Source organism: Sabethes cyaneus, chromosome 3 (assembly GCF_943734655.1).
Source record: "Sabethes cyaneus chromosome 3, idSabCyanKW18_F2, whole genome shotgun sequence".
Lineage (NCBI taxonomy): Eukaryota > Metazoa > Arthropoda > Insecta > Diptera > Culicidae > Sabethes > Sabethes cyaneus.
The window spans coordinates 135,167,085-135,190,498 of NC_071355.1; the positions used below are offsets into that span (position 1 = coordinate 135,167,085).

The 23,414-nt window shown below is 39.3% G+C and overlaps 1 protein-coding gene across 1 annotated transcript in view; it reads left to right on the plus strand.

The window, feature by feature from the left end:
• Positions 1-23,414, plus strand: part of LOC128740173 (complement component 1 Q subcomponent-binding protein, mitochondrial) — a gene marked incomplete at its 5' end in the record, with an annotated part of 76,345 nt that overhangs the window by 17,223 nt on the left and 35,708 nt on the right. The window contains 3 exons of the mRNA XM_053835699.1: positions 15,859-16,009; positions 16,065-16,258; positions 20,796-20,884. Of these exons, the coding sequence (XP_053691674.1) occupies positions 15,859-16,009; positions 16,065-16,258; positions 20,796-20,884 (434 nt within the window). The remainder of the gene's footprint in view (positions 1-15,858; positions 16,010-16,064; positions 16,259-20,795; positions 20,885-23,414) is intronic.

The following is a 23,414-nucleotide window of genomic DNA, read 5'->3' on the forward strand; positions in this document are numbered from 1 at the left end:
GAGAGAGAGGATGGAGGAGAGTTTGATGTCTATCACTGCACCCTTGTATTCCACAGCCCGTCCACGATTTACATGGCCATTCTCCGTGGTTGTTAAGGCAGTTTCTACAAAGACCTTTTTTGTAGAACTAATTTCCACCTTTCTTCTATAGCTAGAGATTTAAGCTGAATACAATCCGCTATGCGGTGCCCTGGCAGTGCACACATTGCGCACTTCTTAACGACGGGTAACGACGGTTTTTTGTACCCGACTGTTCGCCTGTACACGTAGCGGGAGTGTCAGCCGAATGCGTTTGTACGAATGCTTTTTTCTTCGTTGTTGTCTTGTCACATATACTTGCCTTTCCAAAGCATGGCAAGTCAAACGTGACCTCACTGGCTGCATTAACTAAGCGGGACATAAATTCACCAAACACAGCCAGAGTAACAGTAACATACCTACTTTTGTAGTTAGCCCACTTGAGCCTTAATGTTCCCGGTAATTTTTCCACCAGTTCTTGCATCAAGACTGGGTCCTGCCGCGCAGCTTTAAGGTGATCCACTAAATTCTGGACGGCCAATCCGAACTCCATAAGCGTTTCAAGCCGATTCGGATCTGCCTCGGAGAGGTTGTGAATAGTACTCATGAGAGACCGAATTAATAATTCGGGCCTCTCGTATAAAATCTGCAGCGTTTTCAGTGCTCGTTGTAAGCGAACAAGATTTTCAGCGTTCGTGTATCCACACGCGGCGGTGAATTGTTCGAAATTACTCAAAAATATAGGCCAATCCTCTGGACGGCCGGCAAATGTTGGCAAGTCTCTACCCATTACTTGTCGTGTCGCGATCTGCTGTGAACCAATGCCAATAGGTTTGGAATCAGCTGTTTGTTGTTCACGGTTGTCATCTCTCACGTTATGAGAGACAATCGGTTCTTGAGGATCGCCATACAGTGGTTCTAGCTCGTCATGTCTGTTGGGGCATGGAGGGTTACGGCTAAGCCAATTATTAACTTTGCTATTGACATCCACAGCAGATTCTTTTCGGCTTGCAGCTGAAACACTAGCGTTCAAAACCTCTCGCTTTTTGACGATAGTATTCTGCCGAATAAGCTGCTGCTCTGCTTGGAAGGCTTTTGCTTCTTTGAATATCCCGTTCTTTTAAAGCTTTTTCGCGTTCCAAAAGCTTACGTTGCTCCTCGAGTTGACGACGCTCCTCCTGCAATTCTCGATTTTGCAGCATTGTTTGCTCTCAGCTCAGCTTCTTGTAGCCGTTTCTCATCTTCGATCAACTGCATTCTTGCCTCTACGGCCGCTTTAACACTCGATCTCATACTACCTGGTGCAGCTGAAGGAACGATCTTCCGGACCCGTTTCGAACCCGTTTTACTGACAGCGGTTTTAGTAGATTTACCGTCTTTGCCAGCGGTGGGTTTGAGATGTTTGGAGGCACCTTCTGTTTGCTGCTTGTCGGTGCAGTTTTGACACAAATAGGGTAGATTTTCAATCTTCTCGTCGACACCAGCGCAGATGAAATGTTCCCACTGTTGGCAACTGTCGCATGCCACCATTTGTTTGTCAGCTGAATCGGGAAGATTGCAACGTTGGCAGTTGAATCCGGTAATGTTGAGATGCCCTTCCATCGTCGAATCCCACAAAACAATAAATTTTGAAGATTGTGGGGGTGGTGATCGACCAAATTCCGATAGCAGAAAGAATATTTGTCTCTATATTCGTATTTATATTTGCTTCAACTGTAAATATGTATTGTATAATTTTATGCACAATGATTTAATTGATCTTTCACTTACAATTTATTGGTGCCCCTTTTCGAGCTAATTTGGGGTTAGGGTCTTATCTCACCGATTGCTTACCGTACTCGTGAAAGCTAATTTTATGTATAGATATTAGAGTTTTTAATTAAATTTTAATTGCATGTATACTCACTCTAGCTTAGTAATGTAAATAGTAGTTTTAAGTCTAGATCTAAGTATTATTTTAGCCAACTTTTATAATTTTAAGTGGAGAACTTATACACAGCGTGTGAAAACGTGTTGTAAAGAATTTGCTAAGTCAAAATGGATGACAGTGTTACTTATCGATGAAAGCGATGCCATCTCCGATGACATGTATTAACAGTTACCAAACTACGGCACGCTCAGTAACGTTACTACGAGGGATCCCGTCGTAACACAGTTCATTCGAGCAGTCGAGTCTTTTTAGGTGGACCAATCAGATTGCGAGACAGTTTGACAGTCGGGGTCATAGACGTTCGTCGAGAGTGTTTGACAGAACATGTCTATGCTGGAGTCTTCTTCTTCAGCAGCATAGAGCCGGGGTGGCTCGTGCTGTTTCAAGCACTCGTCTCCATTCAACTCGGTCTTGGGCCACTCGTCGCCAATTTCCTGGTCGTTCCAGAAGTCGCAAATCGCTTTCGACCTGGTCGAGTCATCGTGCACGTTGGGCCCCCCTGTTCCTGGTGCCGGTAGAATTGTTGAAGAGGACTATGTTCGGCATGTCCGGCATCCTTACGACGTGTCCGGCCCACCGTAGCTTATTCTGGAGCCATCTGTGAAATTTTTTAGCTTTTTCAATAATCCATTGAGAGCAAATTGGAGGTACGCTATATAACTATAAGGTGGAACTACATTACTTTTGCTCGTCTTGAATGTAATCTGGTATGATTGGTTTGAGTCTTTACTTAATGTCTTCGTCGTCTTCGTCATTAATTCGCAAAATAAAACTAGTAACAATTATTCGCAATACTATATAGCTACCGATTAGGATGTATGTTAAAATGATCCGCAAAAATTGGACATAATACCGGAAGAAAATGAATACATCACTAGCGTCACATGGCGACTGAATTTTGTACCAAAATTTCAGAATAGAGTGGTCTCGACTATTTGAACAATTATGCCGTAGACATAAATTCTACATCATCAGTATTCTAAGATGCGATAAAAAAATAAAAACAAATGGACCCCCTATGCCACCTAGCTATCAAATTTTGAACCACACTATTAGCCATAGGTTTTATCTGCCACAAGACTATATTTACTGTAAAGCTTGTCTTTCTGTCCAAATTTTCCGCGAGCAAGAATTAATAAATTTAAGACAAAAAAGTCGATTATTTGCATATTAACGCCACCTAGCGAGCAAATCCTATAAAATTCCACATGTAACTTTGAAGATCTCGTGTACGCGCATATTTTTGTAGGAGGAACTGTTGCTCTAGGTGGTAAGGATTTCATGATATAAACGTCACAAATCTGAAAAAATCCGATTATTTCGACTTTTCTTTGCTAAAACCCCTCCTTGTAAAAGGTTCCCCCGCCAAGTCGCCATTTAAAATTTTATCATTCACTCCATTAAATTACCTTTCTGAAACATCTCAAAATTCGGAAATCTGTCAAGTTTTCGCTGAGATATAACAGTTTGAATTTTGGGGTCAAATTGACCCCAATGTACAAAGTAAGTTTTTCAATAAAATTGTCGCAAAAGTTTTCGAAGTGTTTGATTTAATAACTTCTATAATAAAAGATCTCCGGTAGACACACCTAGTCGCGAAAAAAGTAGAAAGTAGAGAAAAACAAAAACCCGAATTAATCCACCTAGCGGTGTGACCTAGCCTTTCTACTGCAACAATATTTTTTTATTTTCTCAGGAACATCTATAATTAAGTTGACTCTATTTTTAAACATCAGCTCCTTAGTCCTCAAAATCCTTATTTAATAGTAAAATTCACAAGAACGTACTGCGTGCAATAATTATATTTTCTTTCCTAGGGTGTGAAATATTTGTAAGTGTCATTTAATTTACTTTATCAACACCTTCTTTTTTATATTTAAGTGATTTAAACATGTATGTAAACACAACAGATCTGTAGATGGCCTTAACTTTTGGAGCTTCAGAGCAACATAAGAAGTTTGTTTTGAATTGACAACATGAAAAATATGTTCATTAATATGTGAAATGTTCATATGAAAACTGTGTGTACAAATATCTTGATATTTTCACCACAGCTTCCTGAACATGCGCTCAAAAATGATCATCTATCAAAACAAGAACTCTGCATAATTACAAAAATAATTATTGCGCGAATATTTCCTTTTTCACGTTTAAAAAAAGGATATCTAGAACAAAAAAAATGACCTCAAAATTTTTCTATAAGTGATTTAAATGCTTGACTACAATTATGTAATATATCTTAGATGAAAACATAACTGGGTAGATCGAAATAATGAGAGTGGAAAAACGGCTTCAGAAAAAGTGGCACCCAAAACAACAGAGCGGTCGCTACTTAGACTACACTTCGGAAAGCCCTCACATGCACAAAACCAACACAGCAATAGCACTCATAGATAGAGCGCTAAAACTAACAACCGTTGAGAAACGTGAAGAAAGCATACAATCAGCTGTTGCTACTTTACGCAATAATAATTATCCCGAACAATTTGTACACAACATACTCAAAAAAAGAGTGCATCTCCTTTACAACACTCTACAAAACACAGAAATTTCGAGAAACGAGTCCACAATGTTTGTCTCCATTCCTTACATACCGTGTTTGAGCGAACGAATCGGGAAAAGCTTACGGAAGCATGATATTATCGCAGTAGGGATGGGAAAACTATCATTAACTACTGATAGTTATCAGTAAGCAATAATATCACTAAGTATCAGTAAGGTTTCGCTTTATTGATATTTACTGATATAGTTAAATTGTCCCGTTAGAAAAATTAGTTAGATTAAACTTATTGGTCGGTAGCTGCGTACGATAAACGTGGATGACACAATATATCGTAGTCAACGTCAGTAGCCTAAAGCCGGGGTAGCTCGTGCTGATTCAAGCAGTCGTCTTCATTTAACTCGAACTTTGGCTACTCGTCGCCAATTTTCTAGTCGTCTCAAAGTCACATATCACTTTTGACGTGATCGTGTCATCTTGCACGTTGAGCCCCCTGTTCCTGGTGCCAGTGAGGTTGATGAAGACAACTGTTTCCGTCGCACTATCGTCCGGCATTGTCACGACGTGTCTGGCCTACCGTAGCCTACTGACTTGCGCCAAATGTACGATGGGATTCTCTCCAAACAATGCCTGTAGCTCGTGAATCATACGTCTCCACCACTCTTCGCTTTCAGTTTGTACTCCGCCAAATATCCGCAGTACCCTTCGTTCGGACACGGCAAGGGCGCGTATATCCTCCCTGAGCGACCTTACGAGTCCATAAAGAACTACTGCTCTAATAAAAGATTTGTGCATTATCAGCTTCGTACGATAGCGTATGCTTCTTGATCGTAGCGTATAGCGAAGGGCAAAGTAGGCTCGATTTCCCGCTTGATTGCGCCACTGGATTTACTTACTAATGTTGTCCGCGGTCACCAGCAATCCAAAATAGACGAATTCATCTTTCACTTCTAGTTCATCGCCGTCAAAGGGTTACCATCCGTGAGAGGTACGCGTTTGGTCCCTTGGAGCCTCTTCCTTTCATGTATGTGATCTTTGACGTATTTATTATTAATCTGATCTTCCTAGACTACTGCTTTCAACCTGGCGTAGGTTGCCTCCACCATCGCAAGGTTTCTAGCTATGATATCAGTCATCTTGTCACCTTGTCAACCCTCACCGCGTCTCGGAGGGTGTGTCCCCGAGATGCGCACAAAACACACCGCTCGATCCAATAGCTCTGATCAGTAGCGTCAGTTTATCTGGGAAACCGTGTTCATCCAATAAGTGCACTTGCTGGACTTGATCGACTGGTTCGTGTGATGCGTAGGCACGATGTGCTCCCAACATATCTGCTGGGTGGTAAAAATCTGGTCCATAGTTGCGTGAGCCTCCATAAAGCCCGCTTGGTAAATTACAAAGTTAACTTACAATGAAGAACGCAGTTTTAATATCACAATTTCCTATTTTTTGCTTCAATGCCCTGATGAGTAAAATTACTGATATTTACTGATAGTTATCAGTAACGTACTGAAATTACTGATAGTTATCAGTAACGATTTTTAATGATAGTTCCCATCCCTATATCGCAGCATACAAACCGAACGATAAAATTAAAACCACTATTTTTACAAAATTGAAAGATCAGATACCATTTATGCAACAAACTAATGTGGTGTACAGTATTCCTTGGGGGGTATGCAACGATAAAGAATACATAGGACAAACATCTCAAATGCTAGAAAAACGCATAAAACAGCATAAAAACTCTATTCGCACCAGCAGCTCTATAACTGGTTTAACTCAACACACGATGGAACTCGGGCATGTGTTTGATTTCTCAAACGTTCATGTGTTAGAGAGAATCAACAGCGAACCAACGAGACTGACGGCTGAAATGCTCCACATCAAAATACGAGAGCAGAGAGCGGTAAACCTACAGCGTGATGCGGCAAGCTTCTCCAATGCGTACAATGGACTGATAAATCAGATCACATCGCTACATACAACCAAAGGCAGTGGAAGAACAGCGGTGATAAATAACGAAGATTAAAATCGAATAATTATTATGTGTCAAAGAATTTAAAATTTTCTGATGATGGCCGAATCGAGTAGGCAGAAACGTAAACTATAAATAAATGTTTCTATATCAAGTTTCACCGAAAAGTATCAATTTAAATAAGGAAATAACTGGGTAGAGCATTAGATATAAAAAACGAAACAGAGAAATTAGGCTTTTCCTTAGCTGGCACTTCTTCAGATAATTAGTTTTGCACAAAACTTGAGCTTCTTTTGTATGTATTTTCATGACCTTGATCTCATCGTTTTTACGTTGTTGCCTGTTAGAGGGTTAAAGAAACTAGATGAGATAAAAGAAATAGTGTAATAGCAACGCCAAAAGCATGCTTGAGGTTGGGAAACTTTATCGTTTTTCAGCGCTTGCCTTTTTCGATAGTCGGTCCCACATGCGCAAAATTTGTTTGAAATTTGTATAAATTTATTTGGGAAAATCTACTCATTAACATTTTCAACCCTATACACCACTATTCCTATATGCTTAAATCAACTGCTTTTCTTTGCCTCTGCTTGTCTAGTCCGATTGCGAGTAATAGCAAGTGAATAAAATGACAAATGAACTATTTCTCACTTTTCTTGATATTTCAAAATTGCAAAGTTCCAAAATTGCAATTACATGGACACATATAAGCATGCATACATACATACATACATACATACATACATACATACATACATACATACATACATACATACATACATATATACATACATACATACATATATACATACATACAGACATATATATATACATACATACAGACATATATATATACATACATACATACATACATACATACATACACACATACACCGATTACAGTCGACCCTTGATATTTTGGTTTTACACGTTTTGAACGGTTTATATAAGGTACTTAAATGATTAAGTTTGAATAACTTTTGAATAAATCGTCCGATTTTCAACAACTCGGTTTCATTTGATAGATCTCAAAAGTAATTTTCAAATAATAATAAATTATAGAATCTTTCTTATTGAATTAATGTTTATAGGTATGTAACAAAAATATGTTTTCAATACTTTTTTTTCACATTTCTTTATGTAACCTTCAAACCACAACTCCATTCGTCATGAAATTTAAAAGTTAAGGTTTTGATAGGCTACTCTTTCATTTGTAATCAATTTTGTTCAAATCGGTTAAGGGACCTATGAGATAATGAAGTCCCATATTTTTCGTATTTTTATACATAACTTTTGAACTAAAAGTCCGGTCAAAAATTCAATAGCGAACAATGGGACAACTAGACCTTTCATTTGACACTAAGATCATCAAAATCGGTCCAGCCATCTCTGAGAAAAGTGAGTGAGAAAAAAAGCGTTCCACACACACACACACACACACACACACACACACACACACACACACACACACACACACACACACACACACACACACACACACACACACACACACACACACACACACACACACACACACACACACACACACACACACACACACACACACACACACACACACACACACACACACACACACACACACACACACACACACACACACACACACACACACACACACACACACACACACACACACACACACACACACACACACACACACACACACACACACACACACACACACACACACACACACACACACACACACACACACACACACACACACACACACACACACACACACACACACACACACACACACACACACACACATACACACACACAGAGAGAGAAAATGCTCAGTTTTCTTTCTTTCTCAGGCGTTCTTTCAATTTTCGGTTTTCCGAGTAATTTATATACCTTTATACTATACTAGAGGACCCGGCAAACTTCGTACTGCCACAAATTGGACTGAATGTGTCAGATTGTAAATTTCAGATGAACTGAGAGAGCTGCTGATTTTTAGAAAAAAGAGTTTACTAAAGGTATAAGCAGGGTTTTGTAGTTTGTAGTTCAACGTTTGATATTTGATGTAGTTGATGTTCAGAGAGCGTGTATATCTAATAACCGTATCTGACAATCTGGCAGTTTGACAAAATCTCAAAATTTATTATCCGTTGGAAATATGTCGGTGTAAAAGTTGGTTTGTGAATTCCCAATACCCAACGGTTCTATTGATAGAATTTACATCGAGCCTTGTCTTATGAACTCTGCTGATTGTGCACTTATTTTTTGTATAAGTGATTTCGATGGCTTAAACACCGCCTAGTTTCGTCTGCTGCAGTTGATCGTTTAATTATAACCATTATGAGAACGGAATCATTACACTACCAACTATATTTTAATTGATGCTGAAATATATTATTGTACTATTCAATACTCCCAAACACTTTTTATTTGCTTTAGTATAGTCATCCCAGTATTATCTATTCTGTATGCTGGTTCTTGAGTTAGCCAACAGTTTTTGGACACTCGAGCATATTCCCTTCATCACAATCAAAGGTTCGTGTGAAATTCCATGATAATTTAAAATTGAATTCATTATTCTGATACGTATTAGATATCAACAGTCATGCGATTTTTATTTTTATTTGCTTTCTAAATTGATTGATAAGAATTAGCCAAAATAGTTGCATTGCCCAATCTTGATAACTGTAAGTTGCAAACTGCGTTAGTATTCATTACTGATCCAGATTCCATTAACAACTACATAACTTTTTTACATTTTTAAGAGATGAAATACGACTTGAAATCGACAATAAGTTAACTTTTGTAAAATTTTCATTTATATCAGTACCTTTAGAATTGATTTATTAGTGTATTGCTGAATACTATGTTTATCTGCATATGCAAGTTCTTCATTTGGCAATTTGGAGATGCCAATTTAATCAATTTAGTGCTTAAACCATTTGTACGAATTTCATTATTTGTTTGTTTATTTGTTTATTTGTTATTTTCCATCTGGCCACTTGAGCCTCCATGAAATTTACTTGGATTGGATGGGGAAAAGCCCCTTTGAGATAGTCTAACATACGCCATTCTCAAAGAGGCATAAAAACCCCATCATCTTTTGATCATTTTCAGTATTTACAAATTCGTTTTTACACTACTTACATACAAATACACAAAAATCATACACTTCTTAATAACTAATCAAATTTCTAGTAGGCGTCATACATATTAAAATAATCTTCGTAGTCTTGTCTTAAAACTAACACTGGACATGCAAAAATCAAAGTGAACATAGTATTTATTAAAAACATCACTCATCGCCCTTATGGGTTCGTTTTGGCCGTATTGAGTACACTGGTATTGCAGTCTTAGAAAGTCCCATGTTCTTAGGCTTCTAGGCGGAATGTTAATATTTATTTTAGATAGGATGAAAGGCGAATCGATTTCCCCTAGTAGCAGCTTTCCAACAAAAACTGCTCTGGAAATGTCCCTTCTTCTAGCCAGCGTATTCATGTCGAGCAAGCGGCAACGATCAATGTATGGTGGTAACTCCACTGGGTTCTGCCAAGGCAAACGTCTTAGAGCATAGCGCAGGAACCTTGATTGAACTGCTTCGATTCTGTTTGACCATGAAGCGGCGTATGGGCTCCATATAATGGCTGAGGATTCCAATACAGAACGAACAAGGCAGAAATACAATGCTCGTAAGCAGTATGGATCATTAAAATCTTTGGCAATTCTTACGATAAATCCCAAATTTCTGTTCGCCTGTGCTATAATGTGCGAGTAGTGGTTTCTAAAAGACATTTGTGTGTCCAATAGTACCCCAAGATCTTTTATTACTGTTACTCTGTTGAGTTGCTCTTCAGAAAGAGTATAATTCCAAAGAATAAAATTTTTCCTACGTGAAAAAGAGATCACAGAGCACTTAGATACACTCAATACCAGGAGGTTTCGGGAACACCAGTCATGAAAATCATTCAAATGCTGCTGTAGTTCAATGCAATCTGATGTCGAACGTACGGTAAGGAAGAGCTTGAGGTCGTCGGCATAGATAAGAAATCGGCCTGAAGGTATAACTTGGCAGACGTCGTTGAAGAATAATGAAAAAAGTAGTGGCCCCAGGTTACTCCCTTGAGGTACGCCCGAGCAGTTTGTGAAACATTGCGATTCATGACTTCCTATTTTTACAGAAAGAGTTCGACCAACAAGGTATGATTTGAACCATTCTACCATGTTGGGCGACACCCCAAGGCGCTCAATTTTTGCCAATAAGATAGAGTGATCAACGCGATCAAATGCCGCCTTAATATCAGTATACACGGTGTCGACTTGGGCTCCTTCTTCCATACCCTTAATGCAGTGGGAAGTAAACTGTGCTAAGTTTGTTGTTGTCGATCTGCCTGGGAAAAAACCATGTTGATCCGTCGAAATGTAGGATTTTCCCTCCCGTAATATGATGCCACCAACTAAGATTTCAAGCAGCTTCGAACCTGCGCAGAGGGATGTAATTCCACGATAGTTTGCCACGTTTTGTTTATCGCCTTTTTTAAAGATGGGGAACATGATAGATTTTTTCCAGCGCGATGGGAATATCGCCTGAGATAGCGATTGATTGAAGATTAACTTTAGTGGAACACATAAGGCAGTTGCACATTTTTTTAACACAATCGAGGGGATTCCGTCTGGTCCTACTGATGTTGAGGACTTTAACTTCTTCAGTGCATTAAGAATGTCTTCGTCCGAAAAACTGATATTTGCAATGTTGAACACGTCGTGTGGTACGTCGCGGATAGTATGCTCGATTTGAGTCAGGTTAGGTATCACTGTTGAGAACACACTCGAGAAGTGCTTAGCAAATAGGTTGCAGGTAGCACTTGATGTACATGAAGTTTCGTCTGCCAGAAACATGCTGCAGGGAAGCCCGTTCTGTTTACGCTTCTCATTTATAAAACACCAGAAGCGTTTCGGGTTTCGCGTTAGATTAGATTGCGTACGTAGTGTGTATCTTGAGTAGAGAAGTCGATTGTAAGTTCTGTAATTATTACTGGCAAGAACGAATTCCCGCTTTGTTAGGGGACCGCGTCGATTAGTGTAATTGCGAAGTGCTGTTGCTCTCAGTCGCTTCAGTTCCCGTAGATGACTATCCGACCAAGGAGGTTTCGGCCGGGGACGAGATGAAGGCACAAATGATCTAAAATGCTGTGTTAAAGTGTTCGAAAAAACATCCACTGCGGTGTTAATATCGATTGCACCGTTTAGCAGATTGTTCCAGTCAATAGCTGAGAGGGATTCTTGAAGCCCAGCGAAATCACTTTTGGAGAAGTTGAACTCTCTCACATCGTGTGACTCCTCAAAATCTACCTGGTGAGGACATGTCAGGGATACTAATAGCGGTGGGTGTTGCGCATCAATATCAACAAGTGGTTCGTATGCTTCAAAGCAATTACAGTACGACGAGGCTTCTGCGTTTACGAAAACAAGATCCAGTGTTCGATCACGACAATTTCTGACTGTAGAGAGCTGAAGCAAGTTTAGCAAGGACATGCCGTCAAGCAGTGTTATGCTCGATCTTGGGAAGGATGATTCAGCGGGATCGGGAATCGCGTGACCAATCGGTGTACTTTTCCAAACAAGGCCAGGTTGATTGTAGTCACCAAATAGTAGATGGACTGCGTTGTGGTCTAACGAGCTTGTAACGAGAAGTGCAGAATCGATGTGTTTCTGGATTACGCTAGCGTCAGAAGAGAAGTCTGGTGGTAGGTATACAACACCTACACAGATATTTGTATCACAATAATTAATGTTCACCCACAATTGCTCGAGTTCAAAGCTAACACCGGTTTTTTGTTTTGAGGACAGCTTATTTGACACAGCGATGAGGACACCTCCGCCACGTTTTTTTCCACTACCAGATGGATCCCGATCGTTGCGGTAAACACTATACATTGGTCCAAACAATTGAAGTGATGTGATTTCATCATTCAGCCAGGTTTCAGTCAGGATGATAACATCATGCTCAGCATCAGATACCGCGACGAACAGGTCATCAATCTTCGTACGTATACCTCTGACGTTTTGGTAGAATAAACTAAGCTGTCTGCTAGTGGCTGGTGGGCTTGACGATGTTTGACGACCAGCCAAAATTGGATGCTGAACTACGGTGACTGGAGCAAGCGGGTCGCCTTCGTCGGATGACCTCTCGGTTGCCGCTGCGTTGGTATTTGGACCACTGCTGTCATCAACGATGATGTAGTCAGGCATGTTGCGATTATCGGCAGGCTGTAAGTGTGGGTCGACATGAGGGCGCGCAGTATCTCGTATAGCTTCGGAAGGACATATACCCTTCTTGGCTTTACCTGACGAAGACGATTTGGCACTTCCAATATGTACTATTTGGTGCTGTGACGCGGTGGTGGATGGGTGAAATTCGCTGGCAACTGCAGACAACTGCAAATAAGGTTCACTTTGAAGGTGCGCAGTATCTTGATTAACTTCGGGAGGACATATACCCTCCTTGGCTTTACCTGAGGAAAATAAAGTGACGCCGGTGATCTTTATTTGACGCTGGGTCACAGTGGCAGATGAGGAAGCTACGGTGCTGTCATTAGTACGGTCCAAATTATCCGCGCTGTGGATATCTCTACTGTAGTTGGGCAAATCGGCAATCGGCAACTGGAAGCAAGGACCATTTTGAAGGTGTGCAGCATCTCGTGTAACTTCGGGAGGACATATACCCTCCTTGGCTTTACCTGACTGAGGTGGCGTGTTAACTTCACTATTATTGTTTGGATCGGCTACGGATGTTGGTTGCTATACCGCATAGTCAATCCTGAGCCTTGACTTTTTCAGTCGCTTCTGGTACATCGGACACTCGGTGCTCCAAGAAGGATGATCAGTTTTTAGCTGATCGGTAGCTGACAAGTTTTGCTTAACGTTGAAATCCTGACAGTTCACACATTTCTCGACGGTTGATGTACATTCGTTTACTGGGTGTTCATCAGCACATTTCGGGCAGCGTATTCCATTTTTACACTGAGTAGCTTTATGGCCATACTCAGAGCATTTATAGCAACGCAGAACATCGATGATCTCAAAGATTCGATAACGGTCCCAGCCTATGTTTACCCGCTGTTCCTTCATTAGACATCGGAATGACAGAGCATCGGTTTCTATGATAACTGCTGAAGTATTACCGGCTCGATTGGTTTGTTTTTGGACACGGATCAGCTTTAGATCGGCATTTGCAGGCAGATTGTTTTGCTTTTTAATGCTGTCAATTATGTTAGTTTCCGAGAAATCGTCACCGACAAGAATTTTAATCCTTGGCTTTAACGGGTTGAGCTTTTCTACATCATATTTTTCAGAAAACACACTTTTAGCATCACAAACCATGTTTAAGGCTAGATGAACCGACCCACATCTCACAGCAACTTCTCCATTCTCGCGGTAGTGTACATCTTTGACATCAAAGGTTATCGGGTTGAGTTTATCTCGAATATCCTTCTTAGTGGTTTCGGAAGATTGAACACCTCTCGGTTTGAATAATACTGTTTGCTCTAGTTTCATAATGGCATTATTTTTGGGTTTTGGCGTATGGAAATTGGGTGACTTACATGTAGGCGACCTAGTCATGGGCGAATCGAGCTGCGTGTCACTCACCTCAATCAAAGTTCCGTTAGTCTTAGATGGGTTGTTGGAATTACCCATTTTCCGCCGTTTACCAGACCGTAGGACGCTACAATAATCATCTTCATCGGTTTGACTGCACGAAGGCACTTCATTTGCTTTGCGTTTGGTCTTAGTACCACGAGTGACACTGGCATAGGTGGCGGCGTGTGCAATATTACCGCCAAATTCAATGCCGCTATCACCGACCTCACCCGTATTCTCACTAGAAGCATCACGACCAAGCGTATTGAGAACAGTCAATTCAGCAGATACAATTTCTTTCACTGCGGATTTTATTCGCGGCATAAATTGTTCCTCAAACAATTCGCACTGCCCAGAAACAATTTTCTCCACTTTCGACTCACATTTAGTAATTGCATCGGTCAGTATATCAATCTTTTGCGAAAGAACATTGCAAATTTTGTGAACGTCATTAAGGCAGATCTGTTTCTTTCTGCATCCAAAGCACATGTACTTTAAAGCGACATTCTCATGCAGAGCACTCACAGCCGCACTACTCATATTGCTACATTTCACATGGATGACCTCTTTGCACCCACCGAAGCAGTATATGCGATCAGATTCGGCAGAGATAGACTGCGCACAAACACTACACGGTACTGAAGTCATATCTTCACTTTTGCCCGGCTGCGGGCTAAGGTACAATGGGAGACGCTATTCACTTATTTCAGTTGATAATGCCGCACTCAATAAGAAATTTATTTCACTGGATAATATTCAATCTTTACTTTTAGCGGGCAGTTTACTGTACGAAATGAATGCACGGGTCGCGATCTATATGCGGGTACACTTGGTTACACTGTTTCACCACTATATCACCTCAAGTAACAGGTTTAATATTGCACCTATCACGGACAGCAATTGCGCTCGTTCCATGTTATACACTTGACGCTTTTGGCTTGAGTTTGGGTTTATCAAAAAGTTATACCTACAACACATTACATAATGTTAATTATTTTCTGATCTTGCTAGACCACAGAAATGATTAATAGCAAGAATATCCCTCATTGTTACATGTGGCGATTTCAAAGAAGGTAACACGTGTTTGTTTTTGGCGGCAACGGTGCTGTTAATCAAACGTGGTATCGGTTGATGATCGTAGTAACCACCGATATGGCGCATACAATGCGTTGCGGGTTTTATATGGAAAACTTATTTTTCGAGTTTTCTAATCTTTCCAGTAAATTTTACAATTTTTCTCGCCGTAAAAACATAGCGGTGGTGGAAACGAACACAATAAAGAAAAGACGGCTCAAATCGGATGCTCCGTTCTCAAGTGATGCGCGGTCGAACTTTTTCACTTCTCTTTTATATATAAGATTTTCATATAGTAGAAAGGCAAAAAGTTATAGCTTCTCAAAGTAGCCTGGGGTTAAATTGATCCCAGTGTACAGACAAAGGGTTAAATAACTGAATCTTTGCTGGATTCTGTCGTCTGTTATGTAAACAAGGGCGCCAGTATCTGCCAAATCGGCTTCGTGACGTCACCTTGGTTTGGTTTATTCTAACTGCCGCGTATACGTACACGCAAGGAGCTTAAAAAAGCTACTTTTGATGACTTTACTGATTGCTCCATAATATTCTAATTTTTGATAAAAATGCTTTTATATGATTACTAAAAACTAACGGTTACTAAAAAATGGTTCCTCTTAACCCCTGGTTATTGACGTAACCGTGTATTTCTACATTATTCCACAATAGATTCTTTAAATAAATTAATTTTCAACAAAAAACACAGTCATTTTTGACATAATTACATATGTTTTACAGGTGAGCGGGAACTTGTAGAGTTTCTAGCCGAAGAAATTGTTGCTGAGAAAAAAGTGCAAAAGAAAGAGACACTACCGAAAGAAATTGGCGGATTCCAAATTAAACTGAACGGAGCGGATATAGAAATGGAAAAAATAACCGCTAGAGAGAAGTGATTGTTTCATTGATCCAATTTTGTCACATTTTTATATCTTAAATATTTTAAGGATTCTTATTTCTTTCAACATTAATCATACGGTTGATGCAGAAGATGAAGCCGAGATTACTGCATCAGGAGATAAACCAGAATTTGCTGAAATGAAAAGTAAACCGCAATTCGAAGTTGATATTGTAAAAGGTACTCAGACGCTTAGTTTTACCTGTTCATTCCTTCGAGGGGAGGTTCAGGAAGGCGAATACAGTAAGTAAGCTTATATGAAAGTCTGAAACTGCTGCGCTCAGTTACACTCCATTATGCTCATTGGACTACACTGCCTCATAGAAGCAAAATCTATAAAAGTCATGTATGTAATATTTGTGGAGCTGAAAGTAATCTATCATATTTGTAATTAGAGTACCGTAAAACGAGGTAACATTAATCATCGGAGATAACATTGATCAGTACTGGAAAGTTGGCAGAAGTTATTTATTTCACTTAGTTATGGTCTAACTGATCAATGTTACCCCGTTTTACGGTACTAGGAGGCCTGTCAAGTATGTATATAGTATGTATAATAAAGTATGTATATATAGTAAGGTAAGACGGGGAAAAGAAGTGTCACGTAAGGTCAAACTGCTAGATTAAAAAATATCGGTATTTTACCCGCGATGCGCTATGTACATAACATTTTAGGATATTTTCTAAACAATCGTAGAAATAGTGAGCATTAGATAATGTTTTTTCTATTTTTCCAAGAGCTTTAAAAAAGACCCTTTTTTCTGGCACTGGAAAAACATCGGAGCCAAGTGTGTCAATCAATGGGGCAAAGAGTGTCACGTTCTTAAACAGGATGGTTAAAATTGGTAGGTTTCAGCAAAATTATTTAAAATAGTGAAAAACCATTGTAGTTGCATGTTCAAGTCAATCAGTGCAAATTTTGCAGTTTTCCGCAACGTGTATTTATATAATATTTTCGACACGTTGTTTTAGGCATTTTATCGCTTGGTCTATTTCGCAGCTCATGCGTTCTTTTCTCAATCATTGTTATTTTATGCACACTTATGTCATATAGGTAATCCAGATTAAACGGTACAGGGGTTAGACAAAATGATCGGGACAGGCAAAATTTTGATGAAATTCAAACAGCCATAACTTTTAAAAAATTAAACATTTTTAGATGAAACGAATCAATTGTATTTGACGGGGAAACTTTCCTAGTTTTCCAAAAATATTTCAAAATTTGCAATAGTCAGCGGGCACCGGAGATATTCCGGGTTGTCTGGGGGTATGTCAAAAACTGATTTTTTATCCCAAAACTAGATTTCATTTCCAGTCGATTGGTCGAAAAAGAACGGAAGTCCGACGAGAAACAACCGAGATATGGCCAAACTAGAAAGATTTCCCCGTCGAATGCATGGTTTCATCTGAAAATGTCCAATTTTATGGAAATTATGGCCGTTTCAATTTCATCAAAATTTTGCCTGTCCCGAACATTTTGTCTAACCCCTGTAGATGTTTAAAACACATTCAAAGCAATATTTTTCTAACTTTACATGTATACCCCTCGCCCCAGACTGTGGCACACTTTGCCCCGAAGCATGTTATTTGAATAATCATGAAAATTAACGCTTGCTTGCAAATAAATAGCCTGTAAACCACTTTTTTATGCAGTCGTTAAACCTAAAAAAATAATTGATTTAAAATATGGGTTAAAGACATTGAATTTTTAAATGATAACTAGTTTTCCATTTTGAAGTATCGCATAAGCGACGGTGCCAAAAATTTCAATAAATTTTAAGTAGAAACTCATAACTTACTGGTTATTATCTATCCCTGTTAGAAAAAGGTACTGATGAGATGTTTTAAAGAAAAATATTTCAAACTTGAAATAATGTCATAGGACATAGAAAACTTCACTGACACACTTTGCCCCGTCCTATCCTATGTATGGGCAACAATAGAACAATCTCAATCTCAACAGCGTCATTTGAGTTTCCACTCTGTGTTTCCACCAGTGTATGTAATATCCAATTAATTTAATTTTTCCTTCTGATATCCATGTGCATTATTTAAACTTGTTATGCCCACAGTTTTCATTGTAGGAGGTGCTTGATGAGCTAAAACGATTTTGAACATTGTGGCTCAGCCGTCTGTTCAAAATATCTGTTTTGAGATTAGGCATTTGGGAACTACGCAGCATTGCACCTCCTAGCTTAGCTACTGAATAGAGTATTACCGGGTATAGCCGCGTAGAGGCACTTGGGCTGGGAAAAGCTATGTTGGTCGCTTTCTCGTTTGCCTTCCCCATTTCATACCCGTTACGATTTTAGTACACTATAAATACAAAAAATAATACAGTACTCTATTCAGAAAGATCAACTCTACAAAAGTCCTATATTTCAGCTTATCCAGCTGGTCGCTTAATAGCGTATAAAACTCTGCGCCGGGCCCTTTTATGATGTCAACAAAGTGTCAGGCAGACCTCAAACATCAATTTTACCTGACGAGACAGGCAATGTCGCACACTAAAACACAGGTAGAGCCCCAAGCATAACCGACACGTCTATGCCCGCAGGCGGAGGCGTTCCGGCCCTGCGCGGACTCCACGAATTGACTCTGAGATCTCTGCCAAAGGCCGGAATGTCATACTTAAAATAACATGATCATGATGATGACGATGATGATGATGAGAAGAAAAATGACAGATTGAATTTGTAAATGTGTTTTGCCCTGGACATTTTGTACTACTTGTGTTTTAAAATGGAGTATAATAGTGAAGAAGTGTAGGATTCGTCAGCCCCACCAAACACCGGTCTTCAACCGCAAAGCAAAGCCATGGGTTTATACCGTCTTTAGACATTACCCTTCTTCATCGACAGACTTCGCAGCCGACTGTTAGAGTACAGGAAAATTACGGGGCCAGTGCAACGATCCTACTGACTATCTAGCAAGCACCACCTAGCCGAGATTCGAACATACGACGACTGACTTGTTAGACCACCATCGTACCCCGAAGCTAACTGGGCAACTCCTCAACCGCGCGCCCACTATCAATTTTCAACACAAACAACCACAAATGGACCAATAGCAAGACAAATTGCGGACCGTTAGTGGTTATCAACTTATCAGAGCAAATTTCATCTTACATCCCCCAGCATTTAAGCCCTGTCCAAAGACAGATCTACAAAGTAAATTGAGCGCAGCACGACCTGGACGTTCGTGGTAGTCGACAGAAGTTTTAAAATACAGAGTCGCACCCGCGAAACCAAAGAGTTAATGCGTAGTATCCACAATGGAAATCTGTCACGAAACCCCAAAACCCGATCGCTAGAAATATTATTATTGTGAATTAAATGTAAAATAGTATTAAAATTGATTTTCCCATTTGCTACCTTAGCACCTCTAATATTGTCTGTAATCATAGAATGCTCCTTCGGCATTCAAACCAGGTCTGGTATCCCGCTTACATGCCCTTACTAACCCTAAGCCCTTGTCCGACCCAATCAAACCGGCAATTTGTGACAGCTGTGACAGATAGGGATGAGCCCCAGAAACATTCATCTTTTAATTATCAGAGATCCCCACACTGGCCCCACTCTTAAACGGAATAAAAGCAACAACGTAGTAGTAGTAGTAAGAGGGAAATCCACCATCATTTCAAGGACTTGCCAGTGTATGTGGGTAGACTTACAGTAGATCCAAATTTGATTATCAAATGAATATCACACTAATGCTGTTAAAGAAGGACCAAAAGGGGTTTGGTGGACCCACAAGCAGAGACACTTGTGCGCATTCCGGGGTTTTAAGATTTTCCTTCCAACATTAGGATCCTTCCATGTAATAATCAATTTCGCTGCACCAGCTTTAACCCACGTGATGGTTTGTTTGTGAGAAGTAGAACTTGTCATAACTGTTTCAGACCTTAAGGACTCCGGTTGGCAATCCACTCCATCATCCAGCCTTCCACAATTATGCAGTTCATAGCAGTGATAATTATAATATGATATATAGCACGTTATAATAATAATATTCTGGGAGTTCTATGTCATACCTTCATGTTTGAGTTTTACCTACATCCCGTTATGTAATTTCCCGTTTGTAGTCCTCTACTTCTCTAGTCCTCTTCTTCTCATCCTTCCTGTCCGTGCCATAGTTCTCTCCTCTCCACTTGAGCTAGCACCAATCTACAAAAAAAAGCCTTGGGGGAAGGTTTAATTATTTTTGTTCTATTCTTTTGTATCTACTTTTCAGTCTTTTTATAATTGTAATTTTCAATTTTTTTTTATTTTTGTAATTTTTAATTTTATTTTCTAAATTTTGCATTACTTTTATCTCTGTATTTCTCATTGTTATTACGTTTTTTTTTTGTTTTAGAATTATATGGGTATTTTAGTCATACGGTTTGCTTTAGACATTTAACACCCCGCGCTTCCATTATATTGAACGGAATAAAAGCAACAACGCAACAATTACATTTGGTAAACTTTTACCCCGAGTCCCACTTGAAATCATAAAGTTTTATCTTAAAAGTATTTTGGTGTATACCCACATACAGAAGTAAACGTGACCACTGTTCATTTACTGATTAGTTAAAAACCCCTACACCACGTCAAGGCTTAGTTTTATCGTAGAGATAGATCAACTCTACAAAAGTCACATACATAACTTTTATAAATTTTGGCGCTATGAGGAAGTACAGTGCAATAAGCGTAATTGAGTGTAACTGATCACAGCAACCCTGTCTAATTAAATTCTTACTTATATTGAATATACTTATGTGTTATTGATATTACTATAGATGATGTGTTCGGAATTGATGAAATTACGTTATTCGAGGGAGAATGGAGTGATAAAACTTATGCCGTAGCAGGGGACGTATTGGATGGGGTAAGTGCATTTCGGTTATTTATATGTATATAAATATAGGGATTGCTGACATTTACCGCAAGCACACTTCGCCGCTTATATGTACACGCGGTTTGTTTGCATCTGCAAATCTTTTTTCAGAGTGAAAATTTTTTCCCGATTCACACAAACCACTAATAGAGTCGCATATCAGCAATCCTTATATTATATTGCGCACTAATAAGGGACCTTCCATATACCACGTAGACAGTGTAGGACACGGAGAAGGTTGAAAAGGAAATGCCACGAGAACACGGTATTTTTTCCATATATGGAAAACAAAATTTCAATTGCACCTGTTCCGTTAATTACTACGCATTGCACGCGCTGCACAGTGGTCTAAAACCAAACAAACGTGCGCATTAGTTCTGAGTAAAAAACTTGGTTCGAGCCATTCGGGGTCGAAATTGGGATATTTTTTATATTATGAGATTTACAGTTCCTAAACAAGCAAAGATAGAGGTATATTATATTCAGCAGAGTTCTGTATTTTTTGTATTTGTACAGCTTTGTAATACATGAAAAAGTTATACAATAAATTCAAAATGAGCTAATAGAAAAAACTGATTTTATCGCTTCATATACAAGAAACAGGATTTTACTATCTTCGCTGAAGAGATAGAAGGTTACTGTATTTCTTGTAATAATATGCTCTAAAACTTTGCAGAACACAGTAATGTGTTATATTGAAACTGAAGAAAAATATTTTTGAAGTAGAACTACTTCTTTGATTTCTATATTGGGGTGCACTTTAGAAAATCGAAAAGGGAACATGTAACGAAAAGTGGTTATGGTTTGCACGCTTATAACTCATTCATCCGTCAAGAGATTCTAGAGATATTGGTTTCAATCGATTGGAAATTTTTCAAAAAATCCATTACAACACAGTAGATTACATGTTTGCCTAACAGACGTTTAATAATTGAGAAAATATGAGTCGAATATTTAATATTTCATTATTTGCATTTTTTTGCCTTCCCACGTCAGTGCTTCCCTAGCACGGATGACAGAAATATATACGAGATGAGTTATGGGTTAAACTTCCTTTCCTTACCTTCTTCGGTCACCGGCTTTCGTTGGCGAAACATCAGCCAGCAGCAGCTAGCTTGCGACACATCGGACAGCCAGTTTTCGAGTCACATCCGTGGCAATTTTAAAGGTTGTATTTGAAACATTGTTTGTTTTGCCTCGGTGTGCGTGATCAGTCGGTCGCCGGCTTTCGTTGGAGACACATCGGCAGGCAGCTAGCTTGCGACTCATAACATCATAAACATAAAAGTCTATCTTGATTACAGATCCTACCAGTAGCGTTTGTCCCATAAACAGTATTCCCACTATTAATCCACACACCAATAACCTATCTGATGGACGAAAATAGACAATGGACAGCACGAGTCAGAAATTTGAGAATTCGAGAATAACAAACGGACCTTTTCAGATCCACTACAGTTGGATTTCGATTTTGGCAACAAATGCGTGTCGCCTATGTTGCCAAAATCGAAACCGTGCCAAAATCGAGACCCTTTTTCGATATGAAAAAATTTAATGTAAATGCTTTAGAAGTTGACTAAATATCATTAATCACCGATTGCAACCATTTTATGTTTAAAAAGACCGACAAGAGCTATCCATCCGGTGCAAATAAGTTATTGACGCCCTGCGGTAAGACGTAGTCCTACGGCAATAAAAATATTATTGTTCGAAACCATATAACTTTTGACGTAGGACTACGTCTTTGTTTACTATACTGGAACTGGGTAGCACTTTGTAAAAACGAAAAATAGAAGTGTAACGTTTGAATGAAATATTTCAAACGCTAATAGCTACTATACTACTGAACGAAACATAACAGTTAATATGTCGTTGGATAGATAAAATGTCCAGCAATTTTAACATATTAATAATAATTAATATTAATAATAATTTTTTATACGCTAAATAGTGAAAATGTGTGTAAAGTTTTAAGGTCGAATTTTCCCATACATTTCCCTTGTGATCGCCTAGCTTCACAGGCACGGACGACAATTAGATACACCAAAGGATTTGGACCCAAATGATAACCTTTGAGACCACTTTGTAAGCCACACCCCTTTTCCAATCTAATTGGCAACATCGATGGCTATTGACGGCAACACCGACCCCGAAGACAAGCGGAATCAGCGGGCAATGGCCAACGTGAATCCCACACGATGCACTTTACGTTACATTTTGCATTATCCCCATCGCAAACATGCGAAATTGTTCGATAGCTTGCTCAATCAGTGTCGGACAATCATTTAAGCAGCAGCAGCCGATATGGTTTCCTCCACCACCTACACTAGCTTAGAAGTAGCAGCGGCAGTGCTAGTGACTATAAAATGGTACACTTGGTTCGCCGCCTGCTCATTTATCGCACGATCGCACTGACGGACGGTCAGTATTTTGATGAAACTAATCCATTTCTACTTTACAGTGATTTGGTATTTTCTATCACTCCTGTATTAGCGGGCAATCATCATCCTAGAGTCTAGAG